Below are 21,222 nucleotides of genomic sequence, written 5' to 3'. Positions count from 1 at the left end.
ACACGGCTGCTACTGGGTGTTGCTGCTGTAGGTAGTGGATGTTTGTGGAAGGGGTGTTAATCAGGCGGGCTGCTATACTCGTAGGGAGTATTCCATCACACTCCTGACTTGTGCCATGTAGATGGTGGAGTCAGCTTTGGGGAGTCAGGATTCGTAGCTTCTGACCTGCTTTTTAGCCACAGTATTTATATGGCTGAGTTCAGTCCCACTCCCCCGGGATGTTGATAGTGGAGGATTCAGTGATGGTAATGCTATTGAATACCATGGGGAGATAGTTTGATTCTCTTATTGGAGATGATCGTTGCCTGGTAATGTGAACATAACTTGCCACTTGTCAGCCTAAGCCTGCATATTGTCCACGTGCCCTATCTCTGTAACCTCCTCCAGCCCCTACACCCTCCCCATCCATGTAACCTCCTCCAGCCCCCACAACCCTCCCTATCTTTGTAACCTCCTCCAGCCCCAATACCCCTCCCTATCTCTAGCCTTCTCCAGCCCCTACACCCCTCCCCATCTCTGTAACCTTCTCCAGCCCCAATACCCGTCCCTATCTCTGTAACCTCCTCCAGCCCCTACACCCCTCCCTATCTCTAGCCTTCTCCAGCCCTGACAACCATCCCTATGTCTGTAACTTCCTCCAATCCCTACAACCCTCCCTATGTCTGCAATCTCCTCCAGCCCCTACACCCCTCCCCATCTCTGTAACCTCCTCCAGCCCCAATACCCCTCCCTATCTCTGTAACCTCCTCCAGCCCCTACACCCCTCCCCATCTCTGTAACCTCCTCCAGCCCTGACAACCCTCCCTATCTCTGTAACCTACTGCAGCCTCCGAGATCTCTGCACTTTGCCAATTCCGGCCTCCGTAGCATGGCTGGCTTTAATCACTCCACTATTGGTGGCTGTGTCTGCAGCTGCCTCGGGTCCCAAATGTTAATCTGATGAGTAAGCGTCCGGTACAGGAAGATGCTGGAGGCAGCTTGTCTTCAACACAGGTTTATTGATAAAATGCAGAATAACGACAGTGCAAACTACTATTGCCTTCTGCACAGTTTCAACCCCCCAGCCCCAGGTAGCAACTGGCTCTAATGTATGTGCCTTACCACCCCCCCCCCCCACACACACACACACCCTCCCTCCACCCCCCACCCCCAGGTAGCAACTGGTACTAATGTATGTGCCTTACCCACTCCCCCCCCACACCCCACCCCACCCCCAGGTAGCAACTGGTTCTGATGTATGTGCCTCTCTCTCACACGCTCTCTCTCCGAGATTGGCCTCTTTAAGCCAGCTTCTTCTAACCCGTCCTAAAATCTCATTTTGTTTCTTGTGCCAGTATTTTTGTTTAAGATCCCATCATGTTCAAGGTGCTATATAAATGAAATGAAAATCGCTTGTCACAAGTAGGCTTCAAATGAAGTTACTGTGAAAAGCCCCTGGTCGCCACATTCCGGCGCCTGTTCAGGGAGGCTGGTACCGGAATTGAACCGTGCTGCTGGCCTGCCTTGGTCTGCTTTAAAAGCCAGCTATTTAGCCCAGTGTGCTAATACAGGTTCTTGCCCACTTGAGGGGTATTGGGAGTAACATTGCTGTAGAAAGCCCCTCTCCAGTCCTGGGCCCAATGAAGGTGTGCCTGCTGCCTCTTGGCGCTGGTCCATGTTGTTCCCGTGTGTACCCAGGCACAGACCCAGAAAGCAACAGGAGTTTCTAATTGTGCCAGTGGGTGCAGTGAGAGACCCCCGTCTATGCTGCTCTGCCAGGGCAGGAAGCCTGAGGGAACCCGCTCTGCTACACACCCTGCACCCAGAACAGGATGAACAGTACTGGGCCGTGATCCAAGCGAGATAAAGTGGCCAATGACCGTTGGCAGGCGCGGAAACAGCGAAGGCCAGGGTTTCCTGTTTGGGGAGAGAGTTAGACAAGCTCGTCCGTCACTGCCAAGCTGTGGATCATTCCCCTCCAACCTCGCTCCTTCCACCCGCTCGGACACATAGGTTTAAAGTGTGTGGGGAAAAGTTCAGAACTGATGTGTGAGGCAAGATTTTTTTACACGGAAGGTGGTAAATATATGGAACGCGCTGCCTGGGGGAGGTGGTGGGAGCAGGTACAATAGCGGCATTTAAGGGACATCTAGACAATATATGAATAGGATGGGAATGGGAAGGATATGGACCACAAGTGCAGACGGGTTTAGATTAGGCTGGTACCATGGTCAGCACAGGCCTGGAGGCCGAAGGGCCTGTTCCTGTGCTGTATTGTTCTTTGTTGCTGGACAGGGACGGCTGCAGTCTCTAGGAGTCGTCAATGGTGCTGAATATTGTGCAAACTTCAGCAAACATCCCCACTTCTGACCTTGTGATGGAAAGAAAGCCATTGATGAAGCAGCTGAAAATGGCTGCGCCTAGGACACTCCCTGGAGTAACTCCTGCAGTGATGTCCTGGAGCTGAGACTTGGCAGCCCACCCCCCCCATCGTACCTCAAACACCACCCCATCGTATCTCAACCCCCCCCCTCCTGCCATTGCTGTCCATGCAGCTTGAACCACCAGGCGCCATTATTCACTGGCCTGACTATCGGGTATCCTCACATTTAATTTCAAACACAGCCAACCTCTCGCATCAAAGCTCCATCTCACAGAGCTGCTGGCGTGGCGTGCTGGCTGAATTGTGATCATTGCCTCTCACCTTCAGATTCTCCACACAGTCCCGGATTTGATTATGACTCAGATCCAGAATCCGCAACATGCTGAGCAGGGCCTGTTGGAAACAAGAACAGCACTCAGCCCTGAGAAATGGTACAGGAGAGAGATCACAGCGAGTTTGTCAGGAGCAGTCAATGGCCAACAATAGCATAGCGGTTATATTACTGGACTAATAATCCAGAGCCCTGTACTAATGGTCTAGAGGCAGCGTTCTCATCCCACCAGGAGGAGGTCAAAGGTTCATTCTGTCACTCAAGTAGCCCTGGGAGTGTTTGATGGAGACAGTGTAGAGACAGCTTTACTCTGTATCTAACCCCGTGCTGTACCTGTCCTGGGAATGTTTGATGGGGACAGTGTAGAGGGAGCTTTACTCTGTATCTAACCCCGTGCTGTACCTGTCCTGGGAGTGTTTGATGGGGACAGTGTAGAGGGAGCTTTACTCTGTATCTAGCCCCGTGCTGTACCTGTCCTGGGAATGTTTGATGGGGAAAGTGTAGAGGGAGCTTTACTCTGTATCTAACCCCGTGCTGTACCTGTCCTGGGAGTGTTTGATGGAGACAGTGTAGAGACAGCTTTACTCTGTATCTAACCCCGTTCTGTACCTGTCCTGGGAATGTTTGATGGGGAAAGTGTAGAGGGAGCTTTACTCTGTATCTAACCCCGTGCTGTACCTGTCCTGGGAGTGTTTGGTGGGGACAGTGTAGAGAGAGCTTTACTCTGTATCTAACCCCGTGCTGTACCTGTCCTGGGAGTGTTTGGTGGGGACAGTGTAGAGAGAGCTTTACTCTGTATCTAACCCCGTGCTGTACCTGTCCTGGGAGTGTTTGGTGGGGACAGTGTAGAGAGAGCATTAGTCTGAATCTGAGCCCTGCTGTTCATAAAGCTGAGACAGGACTTAGATGGATATATCTCCTGGGGCTCAAGGGATCAAAAGATATTGTGGGGGGGGGAAACAGAAGCAGGAATAGGCCATTGAGTTGGATAATCAGCCGTGATCATAATGATGATGGAACAGACTCAAAGGGTTAAATGGCCTACTCATATGGTCATAAGCATACAAGATTATAGGAACAGAATTAGGCCATTTGGCCCAATGAGTCTGCTCCGCCATTCGATCATGGCTGATCCCATCCTGGCCTTAACTCCACCGTCCTGCCCGTTCTCCATAACCCTTCAACCCATTACCAATTACAAACCTGTCCAACTCCTCCTTAAGTTTACTCACTGTCCCAGCATCCACCGCACTCTGGGGTAGCGAATCCCACAGATTCACAACCCTTTGGGAGAAGCAGTTTCTCCTCAACCCCGTTTTAAATTTGCTACCTCTTACCCTGAGGCTGAGACGTTTCATTCTAGAATGTTCCAGAAGCGGAAGCATCAGCTCCACGTCTACTTTATCCAGACCTTTCAGCATCTTGTATACCTCAATTTGATATCCGCTCATTCTTCTAAACTCGAGAGAGTATCGGCCTAAACTGTTCAATCTCTCCTCACACGACAAATTCCTCACAGATCATAGAATTTACAGTGCAGAAGGAGGCCATTCGGCCCATCGAGTCTGCACCGGCTCCTGGAAAGAGCACCCTACCCAAGGTTAACACCTCCACCCTATCCCCATAACCCAGTAACCCCACCCAACACTAAGGGCAATTTTGGACACTAAGGGCAATTTATCATGTCCAATCCACCTAACTCTGGAATCAACCTAGTGAACCTCCTCTGAACTGCCTCCAATGTCACTACATCTTTCCTCAATTAAAGAGACCAAAACTGTGCCCAATACTCCAGGTGTGGTCTCACCAATGCCTTGTATAGTTGTAACAACACTTCCTTGCCTCTATATTCTATTCCTTTAGCTATAAATACCAACAATCCACTTGCTTTCCTTATTATCTGCTACATGCTCGTTTTCTGTGACTCATGCACAAGGACACCCAGATCCCTCTGCATCGGAGCTCCCTGAAGTCTCTCCCCATTTAGATAATAAGTTGCCTTCCCATTTGTCCGACAAAAATGCATGACCTCACACTTATCCACGTTGAACGCCATCTGCTACATGTTCCTGCTTCTATTTTCAATGTTACTACCTCTTCAGTATTCGTTAAGGTTGTGGATCATAAAATTGACTGAATGGAGGTCACGGACAAACGTCCTTTCACCGGCAGTCCTGGTCAGCTGAACTCAACCGACTCCGAGAGAGCTGCACGTAAATCTGGTTGTGGGCTGGTTTGAGCCACAGTGCTACCCTATATATTAGATGGTGCTGGAACAGACTAACAGTAGGAAACCCTGGTGAACAGCCTTACCAGTGAGCTGTCCAGTGAAGTGATGAAATTGTTGCTGAAATTAAGAGTGTGCAAATCAAGCCACGGGAGTGCAGAGCTTAGGTCGCCACCGCAGACAGAGATAATTTCCTGTTCAGGAGAGGGAAGGAGGGAGAGAAAGACATCACACAGATTTAGGGTCAAGCCGTTCATTTTGATTACCTGTAGGAGGGAATAACTGGAAGCAAATGTTCTGCAAGTAACGCAGCTAGCCTCACCATCGGTCCCGGCTGGCGAGGTGAGAATTACAGCAATGTCTGATCCGCTCTTCACATGCACAAGGAGTCCCTTCAGCCCATTGAGTCTGCACCGGCCCTTGGAAAGAGAACCCTACTTAAGCCCACGCCTCCACCATGTCACTGTAACCCAGTAACCCCACCTTGGGCCGGTTTAGCTCAGTGGGCTAGACAGCTGGTTTGTGACTTCAGCTTACCCGAACAGGCGCCGGAATGTGGTGACTAGGGGCTTTTCACAGTAACTTCATACTTGTGACAGCAAAAGGTTGTTATTATTAAACCTTCGGACAATAAGGGGCAATTGATCACGGCCAATCCACCTAACCTGCACATCTTTGGACTGTGGGAGGAAACCGAAGCACCCGGAGGAAACCCACGCAGACACGGGGGGAACGTGCAGACTCCGCACAGTCAGCCGAGGCCGGAATTGAACCTCGGATCCTGGAGCTGTGAGGCAGTGGTTGCTAACCCCGAACATCTATGCTGTTCTGCCATTCAATCAGATCGTGGTTGATGTTCGTTGGAATCCAACTACCCGATTTTTCTACATACCCCTCAAGAACAAAGTGGAGCATTAACCCTCCATGATGCCCAGCCTCTGCACCACACGGTCACGTGACTCAGGGATACAGAGGTCAACTGTTGCAATCCCCGTGTCACTCTGGCTGATTAATTAACTCGAAGATTCCTGCATCAAGAAATCGTCATCCCTAGTTGATGAAACCTTCATATTGTTTAGCTCAGTGGGCTAAACAGCTGGTTTGCGATGCAGAACAAGGCCAGCAGCGCTGGTTCAATTCCCGTACCAGCTGAGAATTCTGAATTCTCCCTCGGTGTACCCGAACAGGCGCCAGAATGTGGCGACTAGGGGCGTTTCACGGTAACTTCATTGCAGTGTTAATGCAAGCCTACTTGCGACAATAAAGGTTATTTATTTATTTATTGGCTGACTACCACAGCAGTGCAGTCCCGTTAGCTGGGCACATGCTGTTTATTGGTGTCAACAGGCCATGGGTTGAAGTCCCACTCCAGCGATCTACATAACAACAGTGCAGTGCCAAGGGAGTACTGCAGTTCTGAAGGAATCGTTAAAACAAGACCCCTCTGCCTCCCTCAGTTGTTTAAAAAAGGCTCCATGGCATAATTTCAGAAGAAATAGGAGCACACTCAGGCCATTCAGCACTTTTGAGGTTGGCTCTGCCGTTCTATGGGATTATCCATAGATTTCCCGAGTGCAGAAGGAGGCCAATCGACCCATCAAGTCTGTACCGACCCTCTGAAAGATCCCCTTCCCCAGGCCCCCTCCCCCACCTAACCTGCACAGTTTTTGGATTATGACTGATTTACTTCGCTAAGAACAGCGGAAATCTGTACCTGGGTTAAAAATCACAGGAACAGACTATTTACTTATTATTACATCTGCTGTTTCTGGGATCCTTCTGTGCACACATAAGTGACCAGTCTCCTACTTACAACAAGTGATTGCACTTCAAAAACAAAGTACTTAACTGGCTGGAAAGTGCTTGGGGCACGCAGGGGATGGGACAGGTGCTACATAACACAAGTCCTTTTTGTAAAATATTAAACACGGTCCATTCGAGATGGCTGGTGGGTGCAGCCTTGCTACGGTTGTGCTTGACGTGGGCTCACCTCAATCGTGTTGATGCAGCTTGAGCAGACGAGGATTTCCAGCCGCGTGTAGACCCCCCGTAATCCCTCCAGACAGTGAGGGGGGACCCGTTTCAACTGGAAGAGACAAAAGCAGACTGAGGCGAGGACTCCACCTGCCGCACCAGAGAAACACAATCATCCATTCAATCCCCACATCACCGATAGCTTTCGATCCGATCAACATCAAACAGGATGGCTGGCACTTGCACCTGAGCGACACATCGCACAAACAATGTGCTCACACTCTTGTCGGTAAAGCACCCATCCCAGCAGGGGTGTGGAACATCATAGCTCTGCCGCCCATTCCCCCCTCACCCCCCGTGTTCACCTTGGCCACCGGGTAAGCAACATCTGAATTTTAAAATTCATAATCTCATTTTCAAATTCCTCCATGTCCCTGCCCCTTCCTATCTCTGAACTCTTGGACGTTCCATTGTTTATCACATTTAAAGCTACGATAGACAGATCTAATAGTGTTCAATTCTGGTTGGATAGTGTTCAATTCTGGTCGCCACACTACCGGAAGGATGTGGAGGCTTTAGAGAGGGTGCAGAAGAGATTTACCAGGACATTGCCTGGTATGGAGGGCATTAGCTATGAGGAGCGGTTGAATAAACTCGATTTGTTCTCACTGGAACGACGGAGGTTGAGGGGCGACCTGATAGAGGTCTACAAAATTACGAGGGGCATAGACAGAATGGATGCTCAGAGGCTTTTCCCCAGGGTAGAGGGGTCAATTACTAGGGGGCATAGGTTTAAGATGCAATGGGCAAGGCTTTTACACAGAGGGTAGTGGGTGCCTGGAACTCGCTGCCGGAGGAGGTGGTGGAAGCAGGGACGATAGTGACATTTAAGGGGCATCTTGACAAATACATGAATAGAATGGGAATAGAGGGATACAGACCCCGGAAGTGTAGCAGGTATTATTTTAGATGGGTAACATGGTCTGCGCGGGCTTGGAGGGCCGAAGGGCCTGTTTCTGTGCTGCACTTTTCTTTATCCTCTATTTAGGTCTCTCAGGGATTTACGGGATATGGGAATTGGATGGAAAGACAGAGTCGAAACCCAAGATCAGCCAGGACCATATTGAATGGGGGAGCAGCTGGATGGGCCGTATGGTCTGTTGCTCCCCCCCACCAATATAGATCTCAGCACTCCTCTAATTCTGGCCTCATGCATCCGGGCGGCAGTGGCTCAGTTGTTAGCACTGTTGCTTCAAAGCACCAGGGTCCCAGGTTTGATTCCCGGCTTGGGTCACTGTCTGTGCGGAGTCTGCACGTTCTACCCGTGTCTGCGTGGGTTTCCTCCGGGTGCTCCGGTTTCCTCCCACAAGTCCCGAAAGACGTGCTGTTAGGTGAATTGGACATTCTGAATTCTCCCTCTATGTACCCGAACAGGTGCTGGAATGTGGCGACTAGGGGATTTTCACAACAACTTCATTGCAGTGTTAATTCGACACTAATAAAGATTATTATATCCCAGAGTTTATTCATTTCACTGATGGCCCTGCCGTCAGTCGCCTCAGCCCCAACCTCTGGAGTTTCGCACCATCCAACACTCCCCCATCAACACGACCCCCCCCCCCCCTCCCCGGACCCTCGCAGCCTCGCACGCCCGACCCCAACCATGCGCACTCCCAACCGTGCAGTCGCCCCCCCCCCCCCCCCCCCCCCCCCCCACACCCCCCACTACCGGGCCCCTCACGCCGCCATAACAGCCCCACCCCTCACGCCGCCGCCCCAGCCACCCCCGCCTCACCCAACACCACCCGAGTCCCGCCCGATACCCGAGTCAGGTTTCCTGTGAAGCCCCTTGGGATGTTTCGCTGTGTTATGGTGCTGTGCAAATGTTTACTTGTTGCACCAGTTTATCAAGTAGCATTGCAGCTGAACGCAATCCAGTCAACATCCCTCTGCTCTCACACAGGTTTCCCAGTAAAGACACCCATCAGGAACTACGGATCGCGATCCCCAACACCGCTACTCACCCTGCAGCCCATCTCATTACCCTTGTGCAGCAGGACTGGCACGGAGGTCAATCACGTCCTGCCTTCCAGCCGGGATCAGGAACCTTCCTCACTGTCTGGCTGCAATGAAGACATGCTTTCAGCAGCTGAGGTGTGTGGAGCTGCTCACTCACTCACCCAGGCTGGAAGGCAGCTTCGCAAGAAACTTACCTCTAAGAATCGGAGAGATTTAAAAGCCATGATCCTCACGGGTGTCTGGAGTTTTGGCCCTGGGGGATGTACCAACTGGAACAAAAGAAATGTTATTACACAGAGATAGAGGCCGAGTCTGTAAGATCACATGAAGAGTAGCCATTCGGCCCCTCGAACCTGTCCGCCATTCAATAAAATCATGGCTGATCCGACTGTAACCCCAGCTCCATATTCCCACCTGCCCCAGATAACTTTTCACCCCCCTTGAGTATCAAGAATCTATCTATCTCTGCTTTTCAAAGACTGTGCTTCCACCGACTTCTGAGGAGGTTCCAAAGCCTCTCAACCCTCGGAGTTATTGCTGTCTTAAATGAGTGATCCCATTTTCCCACAGGAGGAAACATCCTCTCCACATACAATCTGTGAGTCTGCACGTTCTCCCAGTGTCTGCGTGGGTCTCCTCTGGGTCCTCCAGTTTCCTCCCACAGTCCAAAGGTGTGCAGGTTAGGTGGGCTGGCCATGCTAAATTGCCCCTTCGTGTCCAAAGATGGGGTTACGGGGAATAGGCCAGGGGGGTGGGTCTAGGTAGGGTGCATTTTCGGAGGGTTGGTGAAGATTCGATGGGCCAAATGGCCTCCTTATGAACTGTAAGGATTCTATGTTTCAATCAGCCAGCCTCTCATTGTTCTATACCCCAGAAGATACAGGTCTACCCTCTCCAACCTATCCTCATAAGAAAATCTGCCCATTCCAGGTATCAGTCCAGTAAACCTTCTCTGAACTGCTTCCAATGCATTTGCAGCCTTCCTTTAAGGGGACTAATCCTGTACACCATGCTCCAGATGTGGCATTGCAGTAATTCACCAAGGCTCCTTAATTATAAAGAGTCGTCGTATTGGACATGATATGTAAACTTTGTTTCTCTCCCCACTGAAGTTGCCAAACCCACTAAGCTGTCTCAGAGTTTTATTTTATTTCAGATTTCCAGTACCCCTGGTATTTTGCGTTTGTTTTATCTTTCCTAATCACTTGCTGTACCTGTATACCAGGCTTTTACGATTCTTGCACCAGGACACCCAGATCCCTCTGCATCTCAGCTCTGCAATCTCTCACCATTTAGACACCAAGCTTCCTTTTTATTCTTCCAGCCAGAATGGACAATTTCACATTTAACCATCACAACTTACTTTCCTACCTACCTCTCTGTCATCGGCAAAGCTAGCCGCCATATCTTCGGCCCCTTCATTCAAGTCATTTGTATAAATTGTAGGTTGAGGCCTCACCCTGTGGCATGCCACTCGTTACATCGTCAACCAGAAAGTGACCCATTTATGCCCACTCTCGGTTTCCTGCTAGCTAGCCATTCACCTGCCCGTGCCAATATGTTAATGAGTTTTAATTTTCAGCAATAACCTTTGATGGGGCACGTTATGAAATACCTTCTTGAAATAAGTGCAGTCTGTCCACCGCGTATGTTACCTCTTCAAAGAACTCCAATAAATTGGTTGAACATGATTTTCCTCTCTCAAAACCATGTTGACTCTGCCCGATTACCTTGAATTTACCCAAATGCCCTGTCATGGCACCTTTGGGAATAGCTTCTAACGTTTTCTCTATGACAGATGTTAAGCTAATTTGCTACTTTCCAATCGAAAAGAATCTAGGAAATGTTGGAAAATTAAAGCCAACGCATCAACTATCTCACGCGGCACTTCTTTTGGGACCCTGGGATGAAGTCCAATCCAAGCCGGGCACTTGCGCAGCTCCAACACGTTGCTCGGTACCACTTCCCTGGCGCTTGCTAATTTCTCGAGTTCCTCCCTCCCTCCAATTCCTGACTTCAGCAATTTCTGGGATTAATTGGATCCTCTGTGAAGATTGATGCAAAACACAGACTCAATTCACCTGCCATCTTCTGAGTTTCTATTAGAATTCCTCAGACTCACTTTCTTTAAAACCAACGCTCACTTTGTTAACTCTGAATTTAAATATCTATAGAAACTCTTACTGTCTTTATATTTCTGGCTAGCTTTCTCTCGTACTCTTTTTCCCCCCCCCCTTATTAATGTTTGACTAGAATTCCTGAACTTGGCAGAGAAACAAAACTAAGGAACACCTTCAGATGGTTTGATAAGAGTTGCCTCGAGTCAGAAGTGCTCCAATCTCACTTGTTTTGCAACTTAACCCCAGTTGACACCTGGATTCCACACCGGATTCTGAAAGTGATCAGTCTCCATTTCTGACGTTTTCCAATGTTTTCAACTGGGATTATCCTTACAACAGCCCACCCAGTTTTACTCACTCCCTCACTGAAGCACTACTTTCAGCATGAACAGAATCAGTCAGGAGCAGAGCGGTCACCTTTCCAAAGAGATGGGGAGCACCCCTGAGCGGCAGAGCTTACAGATCAGGGCATCGAGACGATATAACAGATCCCATGGCACTATTCAAGGAGGAAATCATTCCCAGTGTACTGGCTAATAATTAACCCCCAACCAAAATCACAAACATTACATGGTAATTACCTTATTGTTAGATACTACAAAGGGAGCTTTACTCCATATCTAACCCCGTGCTGTACCTGTCCTGGGAGTGTTTGATGGGGACAGTGTAGAGGGAGCTTTACTCTGTATCTAACCCCGTGCTGTACCTGTCCTGGGAGTGTTTGATGGGGACAGTGTAGAGGGAGCTTTACTCTGTATCTAACCCCGTGCTGTACCTGTCCTGGGAATGTTTGATGGAGACAGTGTAGAGGGAGCTTTACTCTGTATCTAACCCATTGCTGTACCTGTCCTGGGAGTGTTTAATGGGGAAATTGTAGAGGGAGCTTTACTCTGTATCTAACCCCGTGCTGTACCTGTCCTGGGAGTGTTTGATGGAGACAGTGTAGAGGGAGCTTTACTCTGTATCTAACCCCGTGCTGTACCTGTCCTGGGAGTGTTCGATGGAGACAGTGTAGAGGGAGCTTTACTCTGTATCTAACCCCTTGCTGTACCTGTCCTGGGAGTGTTTGATGGGAACAGTGTTGAAGGAGCTTCATTTTGTACCTAGAAAAAGTTATATGTCTAACAAAAGCATCTGCACCGAACTTCATCAGAAAGTAAAAAAGACATCCCCCCCCAGTGTTGAAACCACAGTGAATGACATTATCAATGGAAATTCAACCCACAGCTTTAAATGCAATGAATACACCGAAAATAAAATGACCAATGTTTCACCTACCTTCAGCGAGACGGTTTTCTGTAGAACATCGAAAAGGAACTGCACTTCAAGGACTGAGGCAGTATCAGAAGGATGGGATGGCAGTGCGATGAATCCATGCTGGTACTTGCGTGGCAGGAGATGCTGTTCAAAGAGGCTGTGGAGGAGCTGGAGGCCGACGGTTAACAGCGACAGAGTACTTGTCCCACTCAGTACAGAGTCACCTGCACACAGGGCGCCAGAAATATGTTCACACATTCAAAAGAGCTTCCTTAAGTGGGACATGCCCATTAAGCAACATAGCATTGGGACACACATCATTTGCCTGGATGGGTGCAGCAGCTCCAACAACACTCGAGGAGCTCAACACCACCCAGGAGGCCTGATTGGCACCCCATGCACCATCTTCAATAGATATTCCCTCCACCACCGACGCAGTGTCAGCCGTGTGCACCATTTACAAGATGCATTGCAGTAATTCACCAAGGCGCCATCTGCAGCACCTTCCAAACCTCTGGCCTCTACAACCGAGATGTACAAGGGCAGCAAATGCATGGGAACATCACTGCCCGCAAGCTCCCGTCCAAGTCACGCACCACCCTGGCCTGAAATGTTTCTCTTTTTAAAATTTGTTTACAGGTCGTGACCTTTGCCGGCTATAATAATAATCCTTATTATCATAAGGCTCACATTAACACTGCAATGAAGTTACTGTGAAAAGCCCCTAGTCGTCACACTCCTGCGCCTGTTCGGGTACGCAGAGGGAGAATTCAGAATGTCCAAATTCACCCAACAAGCACGTCTTTCTGGACTTGTGGGAGGAAACCGGAGCGCCCGGAGGAAACCCACGTGGGCACGGGGAGAATGTGCAGAGCTATGCCAACATTTATTACCCATCCCTAATTGCCCTTGTTCAGAGGGCATTAAAGAGTCAACCACATTGCTGTGGGTTTGGAGTCACATGGAGACCACAGTAAGAAGTCTTACAACACCAGGTTAAAGTCCAACAGGTTTGATTCAAACACGAGCTTTCGGAGCGCTGCCCCTTCCTCAGGTGGACCTGAGGAAGGAGCTACGCTCTGAAAGCTCGTGTTTGAATCAAACCTGTTGGACTTTAACCTGGTGTTGTAAGACTTCTTACTGTGCTCACCCCAGTCCAACGCCGGCATCTCCACAACATGGAGACCAGACCATGTAAAGATGGGAGATTTCCTTCTTTCAAGGACATCACTGAACCAGTTGGGTTTTTACAACAGCAGGCAGTGGTTTTGTGGTCCTTAGGCTTTCCAAGTGCAGATTTTTACTGAATTGGCGAAATTCAAACTTTGGTCCCCAGAGCATTGCCCTGGGTCTCTGCATTGCTAGTCTAATGTCAATACCACTGCACCACCACCGTCCCGATAATATACCACCGTTCCTTCACTGTCGCTGGCTCATAAACCTAGTAACCTCTCCCTAACAGCACTATAGATGTACCATATGGACTGCAGCAGTTCACCATCACTTCCCCACGGGCAATTAGATATGGGTAATAAATGCTGGCCAGCGACACCCACACCGTGTGAAACAATTTAGAAGAAATGATGCCCCTCCACCATCTCCTGTAAGGAACAATTCCATTTCTCATTAAAAGGGAGACGTGTTTCTGATTCAGAATATAGGAACATGAGGAAATGGAGAAGGCGGAGCTACAGAGTCCCTCAAACCTCCTCTGGATTCATCCCGGAACCCTGCACATTCTTCCTATTCACACAACAGTCCAATTCCCTTTCGAACGCTTCGCTTGATCCTGCCTCCAGTAAGCTCAGGCAGAGCATTCCAGATCCTAACCACTTTCTGTGTGAAGGGTTTTCTCATATAGGTTTCTGGATAGTCAGAGACTTTTTCCCAGGGTAGAGGGGTCAATTACTAGGGGGCATAGGTTTAAGGTGCGAGGGGCAAGGTTTAGAGGAGATATCATAGAATTTACAGTGCAGAAGGAGGCCATTCGGCCCATCGAGTCTGCACCGGCTCTTGGAAAGAGCACCCTACCCAAGGTCAACACCTCCACCTTATCCCCATAACCCAGTTACCCCACCCAACACTAAGGGCAATTTTGGACACTAAGGGCAATTTATCATGGCCAATCCGTCTAACCTGCACATCTTTGGACTGTGGGAGGAAACCGGAGCACCCGGAGGAAATCCACACGCACACGGGGAGGATGTGGAGACTCCACACAGACAGTGACCCAAGCCGGAATCGAACCTGGGACCCTGGAGCTGTGAAGCAATTGTGCTATCCACAAGGCTACCGTGCTGCCCCGATGTACGAGGCAAGTGTTTAAACAGATGGGTAGTGGGTGCCTGGAAGTCGCGGCCGGAGGAGGTGGTGGAAGCAGGGACGATAGTGACGTTTAAGGGGCATTTTGACAAATACATGAATAGGATGGGAATAGAGGGATACGGACCCCGGAAGTGTAGAAGATTTTAGTTTAGACAGGCAGCATGGTCGGCACGGGTTTGGAGGGCCTAAGGGCCTGTTCCTGTGCTGTACTTTTATCACATTTCCTTCTTTTGCCAATTACTATAAATCTGTGCCCACTCTTTCATAGGTTGGAAAAAGCTTCTCCCAATCTAGGGCAGCACGGTTGCACAAGTGGATAGCACTGTGGCTTCACAGCGCCAGGGTCCCAGGTTCGATTCCCCGCTGGGTCACTGTCTGTGCGGAGTCGGCACGTTCTCCCAGTGTCGGCGTGGGTTTCCTCCGGATGCTCCGGCTTCCTCCCACAAGTCCAAAGACGTGCAGATTAGGTGGATTGGCCATGATAGAATTGAGCTTAAAGTGACCAGAAAGGTTAGGGCGGGTTGTTGGGTTACGGGGGTAGGGAGGAAATGCGTCGGTGCAGACTCGATGGGCCGAATGGCCGCCTTCTGCGCTGTATGTTCTATGTTGTTCTATCTGCGCTGTCCAGCCCCCTCATGATTTTGAACATCTCTAGCAAATCTCCTGTCCGCCTTCTCTTCTCCCCGGAAAGGTCCTAAATCCTCCAATCTATCCACATAACTGGAGTTTCTCATCCTTGGAACTCTTCTTCTGAGGCACAGTGGGTAGCACAGTTGCTTCACAGCTCCAGGGTCCCAGCGGTTTGGGGTTCAATTCCCACCTTGGAGGGGCTGGTTTAGCTCACTGAGCTAAATCGCTGGCTTTTAAAGCAGACCAGCAGCACGGTTCGATTCCCGTACCAGCCTCCCCAGACAGGTGCCGGAATGTGGCGACTAGGGGCTTTTCACAGTAACTTCTTTGAAGCCTACTCGTGACAATAAGCGAATTTCATTTTACTGTCTGTGCGGAGTCTGCGCGTTCTCCCCGTGTCGGCGTGGGTTTCCTCCGGGTGCTCCGGTTTCCTCCCACAGTCCAAAGATGTGCAGGTTAGGTGGATTGGCCATGATAAATTGCCCCATTGTGTCCAAAATTGCCCTTAGTGTTGGGTGGGGTTACTGGGTTATGGGGATAGGGTGGAGGTGTGGGCCTGGGTAGCGCGCTCTTTTCAGGGGCCGGTGCAGACTCGAAGGTCCGAATGGCCTCCTTCTACACTGTAAATTCTAGGATTCTCTGTGCTTTCTCCAATGCCTTCACTCCCTCTCTGAACTGTGGCAGAATGTTCCAGCTGAGGCAGAGCTGGTGCCTTATACAAGCTCAATATAACTTCCTGCTTTTTCACTCTATTCCCCTAATAAAGCTTAGAATAGTGCTGGTTTTATTTACTGCTCTCCGCCACCTTGAATTACTTATAAATATATACGAGACACATTTCTTTACATTCAACTTCATCTGCCACTTGCCCGCCCATTCCAACTCGGCTGTGTCCTTTTGAAGTTCTGCACCATCTTCTTCACGGATCAGAATGCTTTCAATGCTATATGAATGCAAGTCCGTCTTTCAATAATCAAGACAAGCCCTGAGCAACTGAGGTAAGCACCATTGTTATCAAAGGAACTCGTGAACTTGCGACCCAGAAGAATGACTTGCATTTGCATAGCGCCTTTCACAACTCAGAACCTCCTAAAGTGCTTTACAGCCAATTAAGTCCTTTTGAAGTGTAGCCACTGTTGGAACGTAGGAACCATGGCTGTCAGATTGTCCACAACAAGTCAGTGCAGGAGTCCCACAGACAGTCTTCCAAAGCACAAAGAAAAGTACAGCACAGGAACAGACCCTTCGGCCCTCCAAGCCTGTGCCGACCATGCTGCCCGTCTAAACTAAGATAATCTACACTTCCTGGGTCTGTATCTCTCTATTCCCATCCTATTCATGTATTTATCAAGATGCCCCTTAAATGTCACTATCGTCCCTGCTTCCACCACTTCCTCCGGCAGTGAGTTCCAGGCACCCACTACCCGCTGTGTAAAAAAAACTTGCCTCGTACATCGCCTCTAAACCAGGCATGTCAAACCCGGGGGCGGGTCCCGTGGGTGGGTGTCGGGAGGGTTGCGGATCCGTCCCGTGGGTGGGTGTCGGGAGGGTTGCGGATCCGCAAATCCGGCTACAAGCGACCTTCAAAATGGCCGCGAACATGTAAAATCAATGCGGCTGCACTAAAACTATGCGCATGCGCACCGATGATCGGGCACGCATGCACAGTGCAGCCGCTTTTTTTAAAAAAACGGCCGCAGCTTTTTGTTTATAAGTTCGGGGCAGTTTTATTCATTTTATTTTTGTTTTTAACAAGTTCGGGGTGGGGGGTTTATTTGATAAAAAATTTACAGGAAAAAAATGCTGAACTTTGGACTGATGGAGACTCCATACTTTCTGACACCGGAAGGCTTCACCTTCATCCAACAGGTTCCATTGGAGGAGCGTGTACGAGGGCCAAAGGGACCCAAAACCATTTCCTCCATTTTGTCAGCAGCAAACAAGGTAAGAGAAAATGGTGGGTCGCAAAGGTCGGCCGGCGTGGGTCCCAAAGGTTGGCTGGTTGGTAAAAACGGGTTCCCGGAAAAAAAGTTTGAAGAACACTGGTCTAAACCTTGCCGCCTAATAATTGACCCCTCTACCCTGGGAAAAAGTCTCCGACTATCTACTCTGTCTATGCCTCTCATAATTTTGTAGACCTCTATCAGGTCGCCCCTCAAACTCTTCCAGTGAGAACAAACCGAGTTTATTCAACGTCTCCTCATAGCTTTTAAATCCTGGTAAATCTCTTCTGCACCCTCTCTAAAGCCTCCACATCCTTCTGGTAGTGTGGCGACCAGAATTGATCACTAAACTCCAAGTACACCAACTACCAGTCCTATTCTTTCTGGCAATGATGGAGTTCAGGCACAGTGTAATAAGAGTTCACAACAAGAATGTAAACTGCACAAAAAAAATAGGAAAACGATCTTTAAACTCCAACAAGCTTTCTGAGAGATCAATTCCCACCTACCTAGCATCTTGCTAAGGTCCTTCTCTCCAGGGAATGCATTAATTATCTGCTGCAAACCTAGTAACACATTACACAAGTTTATTATCCTTTGGATTAGAAACGAAAAGTTGTCTGCTTCCCTTATTCTTTGCTATTAATGCCTCAGTTTCTAAACCTGCATCCTTTAAGAATTCTGCCATTCTTCTAGAGGGTCAAAATCCTGGGGCTCCCTCTCTAACAGCACTGTGGGTGAACCTACACCACGTGGCCTGCAGTGGGTCAAGCCAGTGTCTCGTCACCAGCCTCTCAAGGGAAATTAGGGATTGGCAACAAAGGCTGGCCCAGCCAACGATGCCCACATCTCACTAACAAATACATTTTAAAAAAAAAATCTGTACCTCAGCTCCATTTACATATCTTTTTAAAATAAATTTAGTGTACCCTAGTCATTTTTTTCCCAATTAAGGGGCAATTTAGCGTGGTCAATCCATCTACCCTGCACATCTTGAGTTGTGGGGGCGAAACCCACGCAAGCACGGGGAGAATATGCAAATTTCACACGGACAGTGACCCAGAGCCGAGATCGAACCTCGGCGCCGTGAGGCAGCAATGCTAACCACTGTGGCACCGTGTTGCCCTTACACATCTTGTTGCCATATCCCCAGACCCCTTTACCAAAAAATCTGCCAATCTGGATCTAATAAATTTCCGATGGGGGGGGGGGGGGGGGGGGAATCCTGATTTCACTCCTGAATGGGCTGGCTCCAATTTAGAGGTTCTGCCCTCTTATTCTGACACCTGCCCTCCAGAGGAAGTAGTTCTTCCATTCAAATCGAATCTGGCTTACCGTAACTTCGGAGGAGTTTTGCCAGACTTTTCACAAACTCGTCCTCCCCTGCTCTGGATGTCATCGTCTAGGAGTCAAAAGGAGGAAACGGGTTAGAACATGACCACATTTTAGTGGGTGAATGTATCAAAATTGGGTGACTGTATTAAAATTGTTTCTGCAAATCAGAGTCTCCAGGCACAGGATGATAGGAATCGAACAAAGCACTTATAAATTCTAAACATCAGGCATCAAGTGAGCACCAGCATTTTGCCCATTCGGCATGGTCACTTTATGGTCAATATAACCATTCAGTTTTTGATGACATCTATCCACAGACAGAACTGGAATGCTCATATTGCGACACCGTGCATCAGCGGATCGCACTTCTGCTCAGTCTTGAGGCTGTGGCTGCAAACCCCAATATGCATGGACTTGCACACAAAACACAGGCGGACACTGCCAGTACAGTACAGTTTTTCACGACAGACATTAAACTGCTTTCTCAGATGACTCTTCAACATCATTTAAGAGGAGGAGCGCACGGGTCTCTCTTCGCCCAACCCCGACCACCGATATTCAGGCTGACATCTCGTAACAAATTCTTATAAACAGATTAACTGGTTATTAAACATAGTGCTGTTTGTGGGAGACTGCAAATTGACTGCCACATAGAATCATAGAATTTACAATGCAGGAGGAGGCCATTCGGCCCATCGAGTCTGCACCGGCTCTTGGAAAGCGCACCCTACTTAAGCCCACGCCTCCACCCTATCCCCGTAACCCCACCTAACCGTTTCGGACACCAAGGGCAATTTATCATGGCCAATCCACCTAACTTGCACGTCTTTGGACTGTGGGAGGAAACCGGAGCACCCGGAGGAAACCCACGCAGACACGGGGAGAACGTGCAGACTCCGCACAGACGGTGACCCAAGCCGGGAATCGAACCTGGGACCCTGGCGCTGTGAAGCAACTGTGCTACTCAATGTGCTACTGTGCTGCCACATTTCCTACATTATGACAGTGGCAGCACTCTGAACAGTGCTACACAGACTGGAAAGCACTTTGGCGCATCCTGGAAACATTATTTGCTGAAGTGGAAATTGTGAAACCTAAAGCTCGGGGCTGGACAGGATTTTGAGCGGGGGTGGGGGAAGAGAAGAGATGATGATTTGGGGAAAGGGACAGGAAGAACGCAGACTTGCACACACCTTTGGGGTCAGTAGATTAAACATTAGGCTGGTGGACACAACCCCAGGAAGGCCAGGTACCACACGAACATGCAAATTCACATCTGCCTCAGAAGAACCAGATTCCAAACTCATTACACACTCCAGGAAAGAATCAGAATCTCACAATGCAGAAGGCCATTCACCCAGTCATGGCCATGCCAGCTCTCTGCAAGAGTAACTCACCTAATGTCACTGCCCCCACATCCTTGATACACAAGGGCGAGGGAGGTGGGCCGGTGTGGGAGGTTCAGTGCCGACTCGATGGGCCAAATGGCCGCCTTCTGCACTGTATAATAATAATATTCTTTATTGTCACAAGTTGGCTTAAATTAACACTGTAATTAAGTTACTGTGAAAAGCCCCTAGTTGTCACATTTCCGGCGCCTGTTCAGGTACACAGAGGGAGAATTCAGAATGTTCAATTCACCTAACAGAACGTCTTTCGGGACTTGTAGGAGCACCCGGAGGAAACCCACGCAGAGACGGGGAGAACGTACAAACTCCACAGATACTGACCCAAGCCAGGAATTGAACCTGGGACCGTGGCTCTGTGAAGCAACAGTGCTAACCACGGCGCTGCAATGCCACTCATGTTGGTATTCTATGCTCCTGTGAAATGCTGTGCAACGTTTCGTTACAGTACAGAAGAGGCCCTTCGACTCATCGAGACAAAACTACACTAAATCTACACTAATCGCACTTTCCAGCACTTGGCCCATAGCCTTGAATGTTCGGACATTTCAGGAGCTCATCCGCGCACGTTTTAATGGTTGTGAGGTTTCCCGTCTCCACTACCCTCCCAGACCACGCATCCTGGACTCTCACCATCCTCTGGGAGAAAATCCCCTCACCTTAAAATTATGCCCCCTCGTTATTGATCCTTCAACTAAGGGGAACACCTGTTTTCTTTCCACCTTGTCCATACCCCTCAGTCTTATATACCCCAATCAGATCCCCCCCGCAGCCTTCTCTGCTCTAAAAACCCCAGCCGATCCCGCTTATCTTCAAAGCTCAAACACTCCATCCCAGGCAACGTCCTGGTGAATCTCCTCTGCACCCTCCCCAGTGCAATCTCATCCTTCCTATAGCGAGATGATCAGAACTGAACACAGTGCTCCAGTTGCGGCCGAACCAAAGTTTGCACAGCTCCAAGATAACCTCCCTGCTCCCATAATCTATGCCACGACTGATAAAGGCAAGTGTCACGTGTGCCTTCTTAACCACCCAATTAACTTGCCCTGCCGGCTTCAGGGATCTGTGGACAAGCACCCCAAGATCCCTCTTTGACAAAGGGTCATCTGGACTCGAAACGATAGCTCTTTCCTATCCTAACAGCTGCTGCTTGACCTGCTGGGATTTTCCAGCATTTTCTCTTTGGGTCCAAGATCCCTCTGTTCCTTTGAGCTTCCTGGCTTCTTACCATTCATCGAGTATTCCCTTGTCCCATTACTCCTTCCAGAGAGATATCTGGACAGGTGAACAAAA

The 21,222-nt window shown here is 49.3% G+C and overlaps 1 protein-coding gene across 1 annotated transcript in view; it reads right to left on the bottom strand.

The window, feature by feature from the left end:
• Positions 1-21,222, bottom strand: part of LOC119962333 (serine/threonine kinase 11 interacting protein) — a 124,386-nt gene that overhangs the window by 92,990 nt on the left and 10,174 nt on the right. Inside the window, exons 2-7 of the mRNA XM_038790312.1 lie at positions 18,524-18,590; positions 12,312-12,514; positions 9,108-9,182; positions 6,911-7,006; positions 5,007-5,114; positions 2,684-2,755 (exon numbers count right to left, since the gene is read on the bottom strand). Of these exons, the coding sequence (XP_038646240.1) occupies positions 2,684-2,755; positions 5,007-5,114; positions 6,911-7,006; positions 9,108-9,182; positions 12,312-12,514; positions 18,524-18,590 (621 nt within the window). The remainder of the gene's footprint in view (positions 1-2,683; positions 2,756-5,006; positions 5,115-6,910; positions 7,007-9,107; positions 9,183-12,311; positions 12,515-18,523; positions 18,591-21,222) is intronic.

This window comes from Scyliorhinus canicula, chromosome 2, assembly GCF_902713615.1.
Source record: "Scyliorhinus canicula chromosome 2, sScyCan1.1, whole genome shotgun sequence".
NCBI lineage: Eukaryota > Metazoa > Chordata > Chondrichthyes > Carcharhiniformes > Scyliorhinidae > Scyliorhinus > Scyliorhinus canicula.
Note: the sequence above shows the minus strand (reverse complement) of the source record. Positions and strands in the feature narration are given on the sequence as shown.